Consider the following 17,969-nt stretch of genomic DNA (forward strand, 5'->3'; position numbering starts at 1 on the left):
GCCCTACTTTATACTAAGAATTAGACAGCAAGCTTAGGTTTAAGCTTGAGCTCTTGGAAGCTCAAGAGCAGGGTTTTTCATATGTGTTCTACAAAACTCAGGGAGAGATTAAAGGCAAATGAGAGCTAATCCAAACACAGTGTTCTCAGTCATTACAGCCTCTTGCTCAGGAGTTCTAGCATTTATTTATTTAATTAACGTGTTCTGGGGCCTGAAAAGGTTTGCAAGCCTCTTTATCCTCGAGATCATCAGTGAGCCCGGCAAGGCTGAAATAATTGAATCTCATATTGAGGAAGATCCTTTAAGATCACAGAAAACACAAGGCGCTAAGACAGGCTTCCTCATTAATTGACATTTTTCATAATGGAGCAAATCAATGAGCATTCCAGAAAAATCCATGATTTTTAATCATATTTATAAATATGCTTGAGATAGAATAAGTTATCCTAATCAATGTGAAACCTTTGCAGATTGCAGAATGCCTCTGTCAGGATTCCAAAGGATGCTCTAATTCATGAGCCTTGAGCCAAGTTTCAAAAGAAATCCAGTCATTTATTAGGAGCAACATCTCAGCAATACCCAAGTGGAGTCAGCTCTACCCTCACGTAATTTACGGCTCCCTATGCTCTATTTCCCCCCTCCTCCCTGGGTGTGTCATAAATCACATTCTCCAATGGAGTATGTTCGTGGGCCCTCCTGCTTGCTCCAGTAACCAGGGATACAATCTGGAGAAAGGCATCTGTGGAATGTGCTTTAGGTTGCGGCACCCGAGCAGCTCCGTCAGTTCCTCATCCTCCTGTTTATGGCAACTCAAAAGCAGGCCTGGAATGCTTTTACGAGTTGACATTCGCCCCCCCTCACTTCCTGCACAGACGTAGTAATGGCTGCTTGGAGTTTCTGGCCCATTTGTAAAGCCCTGGTAATCTGAGTTAACAGAAGCCTTGCACAACCAACCACAGCTTCCGAACAATCTAAATGTTTTAAAAGCAGAGAGATCAGAACTGATTTTGGGGTTCCAGACTCCTCAATTATGAGTCTATGACAAAGTTACATCCCTCTGAGTTCAAGGCGCACATCCTGTATTTATTATGAATAAGTTAAGATTTCTTTTAAATGCTATTTGCAAATTGCAAAAAATAATAATCACAGTTCCTCTCTGCAGAGCTAATGGGTTGCTTCTGATGTCAGCACCATTATCCATAGCTGCCCCATCTCATCCTTTCGAACTTAGATAATGGGAGGTAATATAGAATCTATGGCACAAGTTTGTTCAGTTTGCTTTCCTCTTTTCTGTTATTTACTTCTTGCAAATGGAAAAAAAATTGACCACAGTGAATATATGTGAATACATTTTCCATAATGGGAAAACCGGAACAGGATGCAGGAGAAGGAGGAGGCTCACTGAAATAGAATTTTTGGAAAGTGATAAGGAAGGCAAAATAAAAAGATTTATAAATGAGTTCAAGTTCTGTGTCAAGTGTGAAATATTGCTTCAGAAGCTCTTACAGGAAGCATTTTGAAATGTAAATATAATACTGCATTAAGGGTTCCATTTATTTTTTATAGAAAGGCACACGGATACCATCATTTCCAAATATGTTTTATTTACTGGGCATTTTTTACAGTCTGTTAGTTCCATGCCATGTGCAAGTCATTTTTTAAAAAAAAAAATTGCACAAATACACAATGTATCTCAATTACATTAATTAAATTTGTTTCCTGTCTGTGGTTGGCATTGAGAAATATTCCTAAAGTTCATCATGCTTGGAATCTGTAAAAGAATTTAATATTATTAATTCTGAATGCACATCACTACAAAGCAAAACAATATTAAAACTGACCGGTATTCTCTTAAAATCATTTTATCACCACTCCTTTTTTTCTATCATGCCACCACTACAATGTAATCAGATAGGAAACTGTTTTTACGGAAGGTGAAAAAATATAAATTAAAATTGCCGAACTGCACTCGGGATGTACCTACCAGAAGCGGTATTCAGCCGGTTCTCTCCAGTTCGGGCGAACCAGTAGTGGTGGCTGTGGGAGGCCCCGCCCACCCACCCTGATGTAATACGCGACCTGTGCATGCACAGAAGGTGGTGCGTGCGAGTGAAGCTAATGCGCACACGTTCGCACATTTGTGAACCAGTAGGGAAGGTAAGTGAATCCCACCACTGGGGCCCACCCTTCGAATCCAACCAACAGCATAGGATTATGGAGACAACATTAGAGGAGATCTCCATGTAATGTTACCTCTTCAAGACATATAAACAAAACCAATCCACCCTCTTCTCTTCCCCTATCAATTTCATGAGCTACAGAAGTTTCTCCTTTTGTCTCACCTTTTGGATGAAATGGGGTCCCGTCTGTCTTCTCCTTTCTGAGGCGATTTATTAGCTTCTGTATTTCAGAGTCATAATCTGTCCATTCAGGAACAATCCTGATAGCAGCTTCTAGTTTAGGTTCCTTAGTTTTGGGGTTGTTGCACTGAAATATATACACATATATTTTTAGGAAAAAGGCTTACCGTGATTTAAAGTCCGAAAACTGAAACCCTATCGCTACAAAAGAAAAATCACCATGAAAATAATTATACATGTATTAAAATGAAAACAGGGGAGTTGTAAATGAGTTACATTATCGGAAATGTGATATTCCATGGACTGTGTGAGATAATTAGTCCAGAATGTAAAAAACCCTAAGGTAAATCAAGAATATTTCTGTTTCTAGTGACTCCAAATGACAGCTGAGAAAGGGAAACAAATTGGTTTTCCAAGTCTCTGCTATCTCCCTATTGGCCAACACGGGACTTAGACCTTGGGAGCTTCCCAGCTTCTCGAAGTAAACTTCTAAAGCAGGGGTCCCCAATTCCTAGTTTGTGGACCAGCAATTGGGCCGCGACATGCCAGAAACTGGGGCGCGCAAACAAGTGAAGCCCCATCCACAGAACGCAGGCTGCATGTGAAACCATGCTCCCTCTGGGTCCACGGAAAAACCTCTACAGAACCGGTCCCTGGTGCCCAAAAGGCTGCAGGCCGCCATTCTAAAGTGTGTAACATTTTGCAATCATGCAAATGACGGGAAAAATCAGATATTAATGTTTTATAGAGAATAACTTGTCATGCTACTCTATTAAGCTGCAGAAACATCTGGAAAGCATTCCTTTTATTAAAAAACCTGTCACCAGCTCTGTGGAACCCACATCTATCTATCTATCTATCTATCTATCTATCTATCTATCTATCTATCTATCTATCTATCTATCTATCTATCTATCTATCTATCTATCTATCTAACTACCTACCTACCTACCTACCTACCTACCTACCTACCTACCTACCTATATCCATCCATCTATTTGGATTGGCTCATTCCCAACTGTCAGAATTACAATTTACAAAGGGCAAGGAGATGAATCTGGGAGAAATCTTTGATAATTAAATTAATAAAACAAATCTAGATAGAGAAATGGGAAAAGGCAATATAACACAGTTTATATTATGTTCCTTGATGTTACAATAACCCCCTTTTGTTATCAAATGGAAAGTATCCACAAAGCTACTGCTCGGTTAGCATCTGCTTGTACAGGTAGTCCTCAACTTACAACAGTTCATTTAGTGACCGTTCAAAGTCAACAACAGCACTGAAAAAGTGACTTATGACCATTTTTCACACTTAAAGACCAATGCAGCATCCTCATGATCACATGATTTCACTTTGGATGTTGGACAACTGTTTCATATTTATGACAGTTGCAGTGTTCCAGAGTCATCACCTTTTGCAGCCTTCTGACAAGCAAAGTCAATGGGGGAAGCCAGATTCATTTAACAACCGTGGTACTAATTTAACAACTGCAGTAAAATGAGGCAAAATTCACTTAACAAATTTCTCACTCAGCAACAAAAATTCTGGGCCCAATTGTGGTCGCAAGTCGAGGACTACCTGTCGAGGACTCTTTGGTATGGGCTAATGGGCTAATCCATGTATGATCAGGTTTTGCTTCCCTCTTCCTCCAAGCTATGGGATACAAAATACAACAGAAATACGGAACAGTAGTTCAAGATGCTCTGAGAGATCAGTCCTGTTAATGCTGCAAATTCAGGCAGGACCCACAACGTACCCCAATTTCATGGTTTCCATGATTCAGCTGTTAACTTTTACATCTAACAAAAATGGAGACAGAATTTTGACTCACAAATATTAGGATTCCAAGGGATTGAGGAAAAATGCTGGTATGAAACTGCTTATAGCAGCTCTTCCTCACTTCACTCCATTTTACACCCACTCACCAGATCAATGGTTTTAGCCTTTTCTTTGGATTCATTGCTGCACCAGGTTTCACACCACAGCCATTCTTGAGGGAGAGATTTAATAGGCACCTGATGAATCATGTTGTTTGGAAGATCCTAAAAAGGTAAGATTTAGAACTGTTATTCGGAAAACAGTATGCTGTCCATTGTACCCAATGTGGCATTTCCTGTGCAGGTTGAATTACAATTGCCTTCAAGCTCAGACAATGCAGGTACAGTAGAAACTCTGGTCACAACCATAATTTGTTCCATAACCGATTTGGCGCTTACCCAAAAAAATGGCACGGAAGGAGAAATCGGCCGTGGCCATATTTGATCGCGACCAATTTTTTTGTTGGAACCCAATTTGATTGTGGTCAGAAGTGTTTGTGACCAGAGGTTCTACTGTACATTGGAGAACAAAACTTGTGACCGCTGTAATCAAGAAATGGAGTTAAAGAAAACTCCTTCATTGGCAGCAGCTAAATCAAATCTAGTGTGATACAAGTGTGGGTCTAAAGATGAATTCTTAACAGGCTTGAGATTATCATAGTAGACATTAATTCTGAGGCACTCTTCAATGGCAACCTTGGCATGGACAGTAATCTTCCCAAAAATAGGCTACAGTAGTTAAGGGCTTGGCTAAAAATCACCTCAACTGGGGCAGACAGTAAATCAACAGAATCCCTACACTCAAGAGTGGGATTCAACCCACTTAACAACCAGTTTGCCAAAAATGTGAGTATATGTGCATGTGTGTGTGCACAGCTTCTGCGTATGTGTGGCTTCCGCCATGCGGTGAGGGTCGACCAAGCAGCTTTTCGGGGCCTGCTCTGTTCCATCTCGGTTCTCCGGGGCAGCAGCTGCTTCTCTCCGCTGCTGCTCTTACCGGGAGAGAGAGCGTCTGTTGTGAAACTTAGCAGCTGTGGGCCACCGCTTTCCTCTAGAGCGCCTTCACGAGCGACCAAGCCTCAGCAAGGGATGCCTGCAAGATCTCCCCTGCAGCGCTTTTGGCCAGAAGTGGGGCAGCATGTGGTGGAGACCCGAGGAAAGGCTGGAGCCGAGGAATGGCACATTCCCCGACCTGGCCGAGGTGGGTTGGCGGTAAGCGGGCGGTGGCTCCAGGGCAAGGCCAGAGCCAGAGAATGACGTGTCCCTGGGCCACAACCTGAGGTGGGCAGCGGGTGGCAAGCAGCTGGCATACTTACCTTTGGTGAGCAGAGCAGGTGAAGCATGGAAATTAGCTGGATGGTCTGGACCACATGGTGAAGGAAAGATAATATATAATATTATCTATATATATAGATAATATATATATAGGGCAGGGTGGGGCGGGGCAGCTGGGGCTAGTCGGTGGTCGATTTTACTGGTTCTTCGAACTATGCAAAATCATAACTGGTTCCCCCAAACTGGTCCAAACCTGCTGAATCCCATACCTGCCTGCCCTGTCTTAAGACACCAAAAAGCAACATGAGGCTTCACTCATCTCTCAAGCAGGTCTCTATAAATATGCCAGTTCAGCACTTTTTAACCCCGATGAAATGCTGGGTAACAGTTTTTTCTTGGTAGCATATATTATGGACTACAGCATACCTGATCTAGGTTGGATAAACTGTTTGGATCCTGGCTAAGTGCTTGATATTGGCCTCGAAGTCTGTCGCCTGCAGCAATCTTCCGGAATACCTTCAGGTCCACAACATATAAAGCGCTAACAAAAATACAATAAAGATTACAACATTACAGCATTAGAGCTTGTTTCTTGCCCTTGAAAAATGAGTTATTATCAAGATGTTGCTAATATCACTGGTTGAAATGCATACTATAAAAAGGACATGATGTTTCTATGTTTTGCTATGTCCTTTAGTGAATCCCATTCAGTGAGGTTTTTAATGCATAACTTTTGACAGAACAATAAAAGCTATGAATGTGCACATGGAGACAGAACTGAAACAGATTTGCATGCATTTCCTACCTGATGTGATACTTCTTTTTCCCAAGGTGTGAAGCCCAATATCCTGACTTCCAGAAACGATAGCCATCCATTTCTCTACGACTATCACAGAAAGGAGTGTAACCGTAAGGTGCACCTCTTAAATTTAGATCACGGAGATCTTTCAGATCACTTCTTACAATCTAAATATTGGGAGAAAATAAAGAAGGGGCTATAATTCCTGGTTATAATAGTTATTGATTACAACTGCTATTTATTTTCCATATCTCTAAACCAGTGTTTCTCAACCTTGGCCACTTGAAGATGTCTGGACTTCAAATCCCAGAATTCCCCAGCCAGCATTCGCTGGCTGGGGAATTCTGGGACTTGAAGTCCAGACATCTTCAAGTGGCCAAGGTTGAGAAACACTGCTCTAAACCACCCATTTTATTAAGATAGATTTTCCATGATCCACTATATATCTGAAAATAAGTTCAGTTGGGTTATTGGGTTATGTTATTAAATAACAAATTAGCATCTAGGAGTGTGTCAATAGGCTGCCTATCCTTCCTATACAAAAACTCAAAACTTATTTCAGAGGCATACACGCCAGAATATGAAAAACTAATTGTCATGAACCACACATACAGTTTATACGCAAAACTGTTTTGAAATAGTATTATGAGCCCATACATTGTGCCACCAGGAATATTTCAATCCTTTGGAATGTAAAATCAGCACCTTCATTTCTATCTAAACTTCTGATAAAGTTACATGGGAAAAAATACCCTTACTTTATAACTTTATATAACAGTAGGTCAAAGTTCCTAGTTGATCTTGAAAAAGTTAAGCAGAGTTGGACTGGTTAGGAAGAGAGGTCACCAGGATACCCCAAGACTATATGTTAAATGGGAAGTAAAAAACGAGAGAGCAGAATTGGCCTGTCTGAATGCATGGAGAAAGAAAGCATTCAAACTTCCCCAACTGATGAAATCAAGTGACATAAGATAGCAAATGGCACAGAGTATGGTATTTGACTGCTTCAAAACTCATCGAATTTGGTACTCGACACATTTTGACTTGATAATTTGTCCCGGTACTTATCATTTGTTTGGTACTCGATTAGCTGTGATAGGAAGAAGGAGACAGCTGCAGAGAACAGACAGAAAGTCGGCAATGCCGGGAAGGGCGCTGCAAAAGGAAGTGGGGGGACAGCTGCAGAGGGCGGACAGGAAGTCAGCGTTGCTGGGAAGATTTCTGACATAGGAAAAGGAGCAAACAGGAAGTCCTTCCCAGCCAAAACAAAGGGTCATGTGATAAGTCACATGGTTTATTTGTTTGGCACTCATTGCTTTTAGTAATCATCTGGAACCAATTAAGGACAAGTACCGAGGTACCACTGTATCTAGAATTAAGCATGGATAAAGGAAACCAAGGTCAATTAAAACTGTCATAAATACCATATTTTAATATGTCTTGTTACCTGATCGGCATCAACGAATATTATTTTATCCACAGCCAAAGGGAAGAGAACATCCAAGAAGAGAATTTTATAACCCCAGATAATTCTTTGTTTTTCTATCTCCTGATGAAGCCAGTGTGGCCATTTGTATTGCACAAGCTCATAATCAAAACCATATTCTTTAGCCATATGAGGTATAAGCGCCTATAAAAAAAACATTGAGACAAGGCAAGTTCTATTTTCACTGTTCCCAGCACAACAAATCGGTCAAGGTCACATGAAAAATGCTTATACAGAGTCTCACTTATTGTGTCCCATGACTGGATATTAATTCAATGTGGTCAGAAGCAAAAAAGCCAGCACTGCATGATTAAGATTTTTTCAGAGGAAATGTTTTATTTATCAGCTGGAATTGTTTTATTTTTCCTGGGAATAGAGCTCCTGTCTTTAGAGGTTTTAATTTTAATTTTTGCAACTTCTCTGTCCCTCAGATCATCCATATGATTACAATCTATAATCAAACTAGCAATCATGAATGACATTTTCTCTGTACGATGCAGATGGCTTTTCATGTTATCTACATACATGTCATAACTGCAGTTATTCAAGGAGCAGATTGGCAGCTGCGCTTTGCCTTCTGGCAAAAGCAATAAATAATAAGGCAATTAGGCCATAAACTTAAATATGTATAAACATACACCACATCAGAGGTGGTATTCAGCAGGTTCTCGCCAGTTCTGAAGAACTGGTAGCGGAAATTTTGAGTAGTTCGCAGAACTGGTAAATACCACCTCTGACAGGCCCCGCCCCCATCTATTCTCTGCCTCTTGAGTTCCAGCTGATCGGGAGGGAATGGGGATTTTGCAGTAACCTTTCCCTAGAGTGAGGTGGGAATGGAAATTTTACAGTATCCTTCCCCTGGAGTGGGTAGGTAATGGAGATTTTACAGTATCTTCCCCTGCCATGCCCACCATGCCACACCCACCAAGCCACGCACATAGAACTGGTAGTAAAAAAAATTTGAATCCCACCACTGCACCATATCTTTTAACAACAATTCAGTATACATTTAACTAGTGAGAATTTTTTAAAAAAATGAAAACTTGATTAAAATTTGACAGGGATGAGAAAAGCCATATAGGGAATAAGAGTTACGTGAGGCACTTAAGGTAGGATCAACCTCCTGAAGCAACAGGAGTCATCAAACATGACAAAAACTGGGGAGAAGAACATCAGTGAAGACAGAATAATGTCCAGCTTCTGAAAAGCTATTGAACAGACTAAAGATATGATGGGTCCGTATCATTCCAGTCAAACACTGTACATGAAATCGGAAATCCGATTATCCTTTGCGTAAAGCAGCAAAATATAGTACACCTCTGCTTTAGATAGGGCTAGTAGAGATGTAACAGAGCTTAAGAGATTCAAACTACTGAAATAAGCACACAGTACTTTTGTGATCAAAACTAGAACTACCTCAAAACTTCAAACTATTTCAAAAGTTCAAAATTACAACTACTATTATTGCAAGTCACTTATTTAAGTTAATCTATTGTAAAATAAAAACCAGAACTGGATTTCCCAAAACATGCTTAAATAACCCAAAAACTGATATTGATGCTTTGCAATTAGAACAGCCGAGATCTGTCTTGATTAAAATTGCAACGGATTTTAAAAGGGAAATACTGTGCTTACTTTAAATGTAGGTGAAAGGTAATTTTTCAGAAACCAAAATTTTACTGGTGTCTTTGTGTGGCGTAGAACGGAAAGCATCATAACTCTGCGAAACAAAATAATAATAAAACAAGAATAATCAATGACGAGTGCCTTGGGAGGTTCATAGCATTCATGAGTAATATGTGCATTATTTTACAGAGATATCAAAAAGTAACTTTATAATAACTTTTTCCCCCTGAGGATAAGTTCCAGCATGAGTCCAAAAGTTCGGAAGAATAAACTTCTGGTCCCGGTAACTAACCCAGGTTGGATCCTGCATAACTTTTTTTCAACAAGAAAAAAATCAATATGACTGTTTAAATACTCAAATCTTGCTTTAAAAAAAACCCAACAAAACAAATTCCCTACATTCAAATCTTCTACATTTAGTATTTTTCATCAGTTTCGAGGTTAAAGTACATAGGAATATACACAGTCAGGCACCCTGTAATCACTCAACAATCCTTTTCAAATATTTCAGATACCTTAAAAAACGCTCATATAAATGGCCAGAAGCAACAGAAAATATATTCAATACATCCATTTTCTTCTCCAGATCTGCTTTCCAAGTTCGTCCTGTAAAACTTCAAAAATATTTTATTCAGTTTGTATTTAAGACATATAAAAGGGATCATCTAGCATTACTGAAACAAGAAAAAGAAAAAAGGAAAAGACCATATCAGAAGCAAAAAGACTATTAGATGCACAATTTATATATTCTCCAAAGTCTGTTTGCATTTATTGTCTCTAAGCTTCTATGGTACTCTAATAAAACAAGAATGATTTACAATCCTTATATACATTTATTGGGATTGAAGCAATATAAATACCAAAATCAAATCCTAATTCAAAGCAATACCTGAAACCAACCCTTACCAAAGTGTGGGATATTCTTCCCAAGAGAAGCTGTGAATCAGAACCTGTGGTTGAAAATAATGCCAACTGGACTCGACTCAAATCAACTAGCCACAACTCGACTCACAGGGCTGAAATAAACCTTGGAGGTCTTCTAGTCCAATCCCCTGCCCAAGCAGGAGAACTTATTCCACTATGGACAAATGGATGCACAATCTTTTCTTGAAAACCTCCCGTGATGGAGCACCCACATCTCCGAGGCAAGCTGTCCCAATTTGATTAAATGTTCTCACTATCAGGAAAATTCCCCTTAGTTCCAGATTGAATCTTTCTTTAAAGAGCCTCCAAAGATTACTTCTTTTCCTGCTGTCAGATGCTTTATAAAATAAGTCGACCCCCATTTTCTGTAACAGCCCCTCAAGTACTGGAAGACAGCTATCATTCCACCCCAGTCCTTCTCTTTATTAGGCTAGACCAGTGATGGCTAACCTTTTTGTCGTCACGAGCCAAAAGCATGCCCATAATACAATACACGCGTGACACACACACCCGCACGCCCCGCCCTACACATGGACATGTGACCCCGCCACGCTCCCCTGAACATGCCTGTGTGATCCTCCTGTGCCTCGTAGGCCTCCCCACAGCCTGGGACCAAAAACGGGGTATGCAGTGCTGACCCCCCTCTCTTGCGCATGCGCCCCCCCACCCCATGCATGTGTGTCCTGCATGTGCCCCACCCCTGCGCATGCGTGGTAGAGACCCAAAAGTTAGCTGGCTGGCGGGAGTCACACATACATGCGCGGTGGAGCTGAGCTGGGGCGACAGCTTGCATGCCCCCAGAGAGGGCTCTGCGTGCCACCTGTGCCACACATGCCTTAGGTTCGCCATCACAGGGCTAGACATACCTAGTTCTTTTAATTGTTCATCATAGGCTACAGACTCATCTTTCTCTTCTTTGCACTCCTGCTAGGGTTTCAGCAATGTTTTAGTATTGCTGTGACCAGAACTGGTCACAGCAATAGTGTGGTCTCAGTAGTGCATTATAAAGTGGTACTATCGCTTCTTGTGATCTTGATGCTAGTCCTCTGTTGCTGCAGCTTTGGGTTTTTTGGCAGCTGCCGCACGCTGGTGGCTCATATTTAAGTGACGGTTCACTAGGAACACTTAGTTCCCTCTCACAGTTATTGTTGCTGAGGCAGGTTTCCCCTATTCTATCCCCGGGCATTTGTTTTTTCCTGCTTCCCCATCACTACCACTATCATCATCTTCCTCCATCTACTGCACCCAAGAAAAGCCCAGGCTTCTGCCTATTTTGGTTTTCCCAGGTTTTGTGTTTGGCTAAACAGAATGAGAAAAACAGAATGAGCTTCCTTCATAGGATAAGATCATTCTTTACCTGAAGAACGAGAGCCCATCTAATAATATCACAGAGATAATGAACAAGAAATGCTTCCCACAGACCAAGTTTCTTGGCAAGACCCAAGTAAAGTCTAACCAGTTTACCTGCCCACAGAATCCTCCTCCTCTTCTGTTGTTACTTCACTCAGGAGATCTTCATTTTCACTGTCAGGTTTTTTCTGTACCTACACATCCAACCAAACAATATTTTCAGCACAGACAAAACGGTCAGCAATTTCTATTATTAACCACATTCAATGTTGACTTAATTTATGAATCATCTAAGCATTTCAATCTTAATATGCCAGCGTACGTACTTGGATTCTGATGGTTTTGCTTCTAAAACTATTTAATACTACAATAACTTCTTCCTGACTTTCAGAAGAATCTGTTCCTTCGTGCCTGGAAAGGAAAGAAAGTTATTTTCAACTAAAAATTAGATATAATAATTACTGTTGTAATTATTGCCACACTCGCAGCCCCCTCACCCTCAGTCAAAAAACCTAAATGGTAGAAAAACACATCATGAAGAAAATAATCATCAAGAGGCTTAGATTTAAGAAGATCATGAAGAAGAATTGAGAATGAGGCTCTTGGGATTATTAAAAGAATAAGGCTCTTGGGCATTGCAAAATATGCATGACTTCACTGCCATTTTGGATTTTTTTCCACATAAGAGAGCCATGTATCAGTATATAGAATATATCACAGAAGTGATTATACCCCCTCACATTTTGTAAATATTTAAGTATATCACATATATTTCTCTTCACCCTGTCTAGTTTATTTTCAAGTCAACATAAAATATGTTTTACATTTACAACTGTTAGACTACAATTATGTCTTACTGAAATATTTCGTAAATTTCTTCAGATCTTCCTTCACGTAATCTCAAAATCCAAGACCCTGGGTTGGCTTTTAATTGAAAATATCCCTGCAAAGGGAGGAAACAAACAAACAAACCAAAAATCTTAGCAGGTTTAGGAACTTCATACCAGGAAATAACTCCTCAAACACAGATGCCAAACAATTGGTGAAATCTACTCTTTCTGCTTGGATTTTGCTTCTTAACTAAGGCAAATACATGCACAAGCATTTTCTTAGTATTCTTTTATATTTTAGTTATTACATTTATATATTTTCTCTAAGAGTTCAACATGGTCTCTCCTCATATTATTCACACAAAAGTCTTGAGGGAGAGATTTCACTGACAAAAAAAAATAACGTCCAAGGTTGAGTGGGAACTTGAACAGTTTCCTTGATCTATATGGAACCTTTACCACTAAGAAGAAATGGCCTAAATTAGATTCTAATGCTGGATCTTGAATCAAAGGATCAATCTCTTTCACGTCAGGTGAGAAAGTAGATTTTCCAGATATTACTATTAACAGGCTGCTTTTCTTTTCATTGGCAGCCAATGACTGGGGGAATGTGTTCCCCTATTTCAATCACAAGAAGACTGTAACTTTCCATTTCCATTTCTTAAGCAGTTTTCTATACATTTAGACCCACTTCAGTCTGTGTAGAGGCTAACAGTATCATTCTCGACTTGGACCAAAACTTATGAACTATAAATGTTTCATTGTAGACATGCAGCACTTAAAATCAGCCATTCAGTGCACAGGGTGTATTAACAGCCCTTAATCCCACCATTTGAGCCACAGTGCCGCAGTGGTTAGAGTACAGTACTGCAGGCTACTTCTGCTGACTGCTGGCTGCCTGCAATTTGTCAGTTCGAATCTCACCAGACTGAGCCCTCCATCCTTCCGAGGTGGGTAAAATGAGGATTGTTGGGGATAATATGCTGACTCTGTAAACTGCTTAGAGAGGGCTGTAAAGCACTGTAAAGCGGTATATAAGTCTAAGTGCTAAGTGCTATTGCTATTTTGCAACAGGTTTTCAAAAGGCTCTGGAGACCATACTCAAGACTTTAGGGAACAGGACAGGCATGTGATCCTAGCGCCACAATTACGACATCTGATTCAATGAGGCCTGTCAAACTGGCGGCCCATGCGCTGGATGCATCACACGCAGGGGACGCCTACCCTAGCTCCGCAAAAGCAAAAAATGTCATATGTCACGATACGTCATGTGACGCGATCATGTTTGACAACCATATAATATGGTTACACCATTCTTAGGTAGCCTGCTCAGGATATATTTAATGACATGGTTAAAGTGACATCGTATCTTTTATTATAATAGTCTGATGTCATGTAATTTATTAATTCAGATTACCAACTTCCCTAATTTAAAAGTGGCATCCACAAGCATAGATTTTAAGCATTTAATGCCTCCGTTTCAGTTTTTAGTGTCTCTGATTTTATTCCATAAACAATTCCTTCTTGGCAAGACAAACTATAAGATTCAAACAGTAATAGACCACGCCATTAATAATATTAACAGGCATATTAGGTAAGAACAATGAGCATTTGCATTAATCACCATGCATATTGTCCTGCCTTAGCCAGCACTTACCAAGTTGGCCATCACAATGGTATCGACTTTGAAAGGATTATTCCTTCTTCCGAGAGTGAACTGCAATCCCCGAGGTGGCTTCCTGGTGCTCACATCATAGCAATGTCCTTCCAGCAACAAATATTCCAATTCATACTCAGCTGAAACCACCCCTTCTACCTGTGAAAATGCATATTCTATTGAAAAGACACGCATGAAGAGTTGGAAGTATTGGACATAGCCATACACAAGAGTGCTTATACTTGCTAAAGCCACAGATGTATTATTGTTGCTCAGTGCTTATAAAGGTAAAGGTTCCCCTAGCACATATGTGCTAGTTGTGCCCCGCTCTAGGGGGCGGTTCTCATCTCCATTACAAAACCGAAGAGCCAGCACTGTCTGAAGACATCTCTGTGGTCATGTGGCCGGAATGACTAAACATTGAAGGCGCACAGAACACTTTACCTTCCCACATAGGGAAAAATAGGTGGTTCCTGTTTTTCTACTTGCATTTTTACATGTTTTTTAACTGCTAGGTTGGCAGAAGATGGGACAAGTAACAGCAGCTCACTCCATTACACAGCGCTAGGGATTCAAACTGCCGACCTTTCTGATCGACAAGCTCAGCGTCTTAGCCACTGAGCCACTGCATATACAATCTATCTAATAAAGGATCTGTGGCTGGATGTTTTCTTGTATATCTGAAATTAAGTACCAGAGGCATTTATCTCACTCTGGACTCTTGGAGAGAAAATGTATCCTTCTCAATAATTATGTTATTTTTAAAGCTGCATCTGTTCCAATGGCAATGATCTTCTTCACTCAGCAAAGGTAACAATTGCCACAGTAAATGGGAAATGTTTGTCTTTAAAGGAGAGCTAGAACTACTGAGGAGAGTCAGGGTTGGTGTGGGTAGTGATTGTGGTTCCTGGTCAATGTAAGGATCAATCTTGGTGGTAATGAAGTAGTTTAAAAAAAATGAGGTTTCTGAACAAGGTTTCTGAACGAATAGCCTAAGAGGCCATTTCCCTCAGGGATTCATTGCCACCAAATTAGGGCAAAAAGAATACCGCATTCTGTATCTTAGCTCTCTATAAATAGATTGAGTGAGTAACATCATCTGAAATATGGATGTCACAAGACTGCTTGTATCAAATTGTTTCAGCCAAGTGGGTGCACAGCAGGTCCGCTCCATTCAATATTGTCCTCTTGTTGGATCTGGGAAGTGTGCTTTTATTGTGCGTGCGCACACATGAGAGAGAGAGAGAGAGAGAGAGAGAGAGAGACAGAGACAGAGAGAGAGAGACAGAGACAGAGAGAGAGAGAGAAAGAGAAAGAGATAAGGAGACATTCTCTTTTTTGGAGTTCTGGAAAGCTTTGAAACTCTACTTTTGGTCTCAGGCCTGTTTGTGGCTTGTTGAAGGCTTCTGTTTTGTATTGTTGATTTTACTGCTTGTCAGATCATTGAGTCTGTCTATCTGATTTTATCTTTTTTCTAGTTTTGTATGCTGCCAAGAGTCCACTGGAGTTGGGCAGCCAATAAATTTATACACACAAATAACCTTCAAATTCTATTCCTACCTTCTGGTTATTTTGCCAACTAAGCTGTTATCAGAGGTGTGAGCACCATTTTAAATAAATGTAGCTAAGGTAACAGAGTAAGTATTTTTCAAACATGATGCATTCTCCATGTCTGGAATAAAAGTTTTTAAGAAAAATACAAGCCCTAAAATATCTAAAAAGTGAAACAAAATATTTTTTGGGGGGGGGCTATTCCAACTTTGTGTACAACACGTACAAGATGTACTTACATCTTTTAAATGAATGTTGTCAAGGTCATAAGAACTGCTCACAGCTTCAACCAACCAACTTTCCGGAGTTGCCATGTTTAGTGTCAGAAGAAGAGACTCTGGAATTTCAAGGAAGGTTGCTCCAGGTGAAAGAGGAAAGAAATTGTTGGACCCCACAGAAAGTTCTGGTTCCATAACTAAACGGTAAAAGCTATAACCAAGGCAAAAATATAACTATTAAGAAGACAAAAAAGCAAACAGCATTTCAGAGGGTTGCACAACGATTTGTAAAATCCTCCAAATGTTTTGCTTTTAATTTCATACATTTGATATTGCTTGACAAGTAATTGTGTAATATTACAAACCATTCTAAGTTACAAGGAACTTGAGTGGGCTTTTTTCCTGTGCTCTTATTTTTAATTTCTAATGCTCTGTCTAATTGGGCTCTAATTATTGTGTTAATAATTAGACAAAGACAGTTTCTTCACTGTCAATCCAGGTCATAAAGCTTCTGGGGAAGCAAGATATCCAACTCAAGATGCAACATTTGCCAGGAAAATGCATATGTCCTCCTATGTGGAATGAAATATACAGCACTGGTGTGAAGCTTATTTTTTTAAAGAGTGCAATTATACTGCATAGAAGATTCAAGTAAAAGGCAGGTTAATGTTGTTGGCTTAGCCATAGGAAAAAATGGGAAGACCAAACATTTAAGAGGAGAAAACGGAACTGAGGATTTTTAGAGAAGAAACAGCAAAGATGTTTCAGAAAATTGCAACAAGAATAGAATAGGAAAGAGGCTAGGGAAATTGATTCTCTATGCACTTGGAGAAGAACTTCTTCTGTCAAAATCCCATTCCTTTGTGGGGAAGGACTGTCAGAAAGTATGATAGTAGTGTTTGCACCAGCTGTTTCTCTCTCTCTCCCCCTCTCTTTCTGTTTCTCTTCTCTTTGTTTCCTCCTGATTGAGCTAGTTACAAAGGTTGAGAATTCTATGTTATCAATTTCCAGGACCAAGAGAAATGTTCAAAATAAGAGGACCAGTCAAATTAGGTGAAGAAATTACACTGGACTGCCCAAGTCTCTACCTGCTTCTAAATATAAATCATATTAGTTAAATGACCTCCAGATACAGATGCTGGAGACAATGAAAATGTGTTTATGTTTCATGAACCATATTATCACACATGAAACCATTTCACCAATAAAGACTGTCTGTGAAACTACTTATCAGGCCCACCATCTCCAGATTCTTCTCTTCGCTGGCATCCTGCCATAAATTGCAAGGGAAGGAGAAGGAATTTGGGGTAGTAACATGTGGGTCTGGGAATGAGGTGCCAAACTGACATAAACCAGTTTTCAAGGCCACCTGGCTTGGGAACCAAATGCGAAACTGCATTGAGAGTTGCCAAGCTCTGAGCCATTCCCAAAACATCTTCAAGGCATCCTACTGGACACTGATGAACTGGTCATGGGGGGAGAGCCAGAGAATGTCAGGGGGATTGTAATCTTTGTGCGGAAATACTCAGATCTAGCTTTAATTTTGCTGCAACCACTTAACTTTAGTAAAAGAACCTATCACTTCAATCAAATGGAGTCAAGGGTCTTTCTTTCCTAAAAGTCTAAGCTGGGGCAGGTCTGACACTACTCTCACTTTGTTGTGCCTATTTTGCTAATAAACTTGAAGTTACTTGCCTTTTCAAGGGTACTTCCGATATGTTTGATCTACAGTTCATGAACAGCCTCAGCTTCATGTTGACAACCTGACCAAGCACCTAATGAAAACAATTCCCATATTAAAATCTTCTGCAACTTTTTGCCATTTTTCTAATTCTATCCTTTTAATTTATGTAAATTTTTCAAATTATAAAACAAATACATACTTTGCAAATTTACATGTCTCTGCTTCTTTCTTCTATCCTATACATATTTACAATTTAATAAACAACATTATTTAGGAATTAAATCTTAGTAGAAAGAATCCTTAGTACCCCTTCAATGGAGTTAGTTTGAGAAATGATAGCTTTACTGTGAAGCACCTATTTGAACATAGGAAAATGAACCAAACAGGA

At 39.9% G+C, this 17,969-nt stretch overlaps 1 protein-coding gene across 1 annotated transcript in view; it reads right to left on the bottom strand.

The window, feature by feature from the left end:
* Positions 1 to 1,587: 1,587 nt before the first annotated feature.
* The window catches only part of UGGT2 (UDP-glucose glycoprotein glucosyltransferase 2), a 65,012-nt gene continuing 48,630 nt past the window's right edge, over positions 1,588 to 17,969 (bottom strand). Inside the window, exons 26-39 of the mRNA XM_014055273.2 lie at positions 17,593 to 17,672; positions 15,919 to 16,108; positions 14,129 to 14,287; positions 12,499 to 12,584; positions 11,968 to 12,052; positions 11,756 to 11,835; positions 9,883 to 9,981; positions 9,377 to 9,461; positions 7,703 to 7,885; positions 6,262 to 6,422; positions 5,883 to 5,997; positions 4,290 to 4,406; positions 2,343 to 2,487; positions 1,588 to 1,771 (exon numbers count right to left, since the gene is read on the bottom strand). Of these exons, the coding sequence (XP_013910748.2) occupies positions 1,749 to 1,771; positions 2,343 to 2,487; positions 4,290 to 4,406; positions 5,883 to 5,997; positions 6,262 to 6,422; positions 7,703 to 7,885; positions 9,377 to 9,461; positions 9,883 to 9,981; positions 11,756 to 11,835; positions 11,968 to 12,052; positions 12,499 to 12,584; positions 14,129 to 14,287; positions 15,919 to 16,108; positions 17,593 to 17,672 (1,608 nt within the window). The 3' untranslated portion in view covers positions 1,588 to 1,748. The remainder of the gene's footprint in view (positions 1,772 to 2,342; positions 2,488 to 4,289; positions 4,407 to 5,882; positions 5,998 to 6,261; positions 6,423 to 7,702; positions 7,886 to 9,376; positions 9,462 to 9,882; positions 9,982 to 11,755; positions 11,836 to 11,967; positions 12,053 to 12,498; positions 12,585 to 14,128; positions 14,288 to 15,918; positions 16,109 to 17,592; positions 17,673 to 17,969) is intronic.

Source organism: Thamnophis sirtalis, unplaced genomic scaffold (assembly GCF_051295495.1).
Source record: "Thamnophis sirtalis isolate CommonGarterSnake01/CBP01778 unplaced genomic scaffold, rThaSir2_p1.2 scaffold_12, whole genome shotgun sequence".
NCBI lineage: Eukaryota > Metazoa > Chordata > Lepidosauria > Squamata > Natricidae > Thamnophis > Thamnophis sirtalis.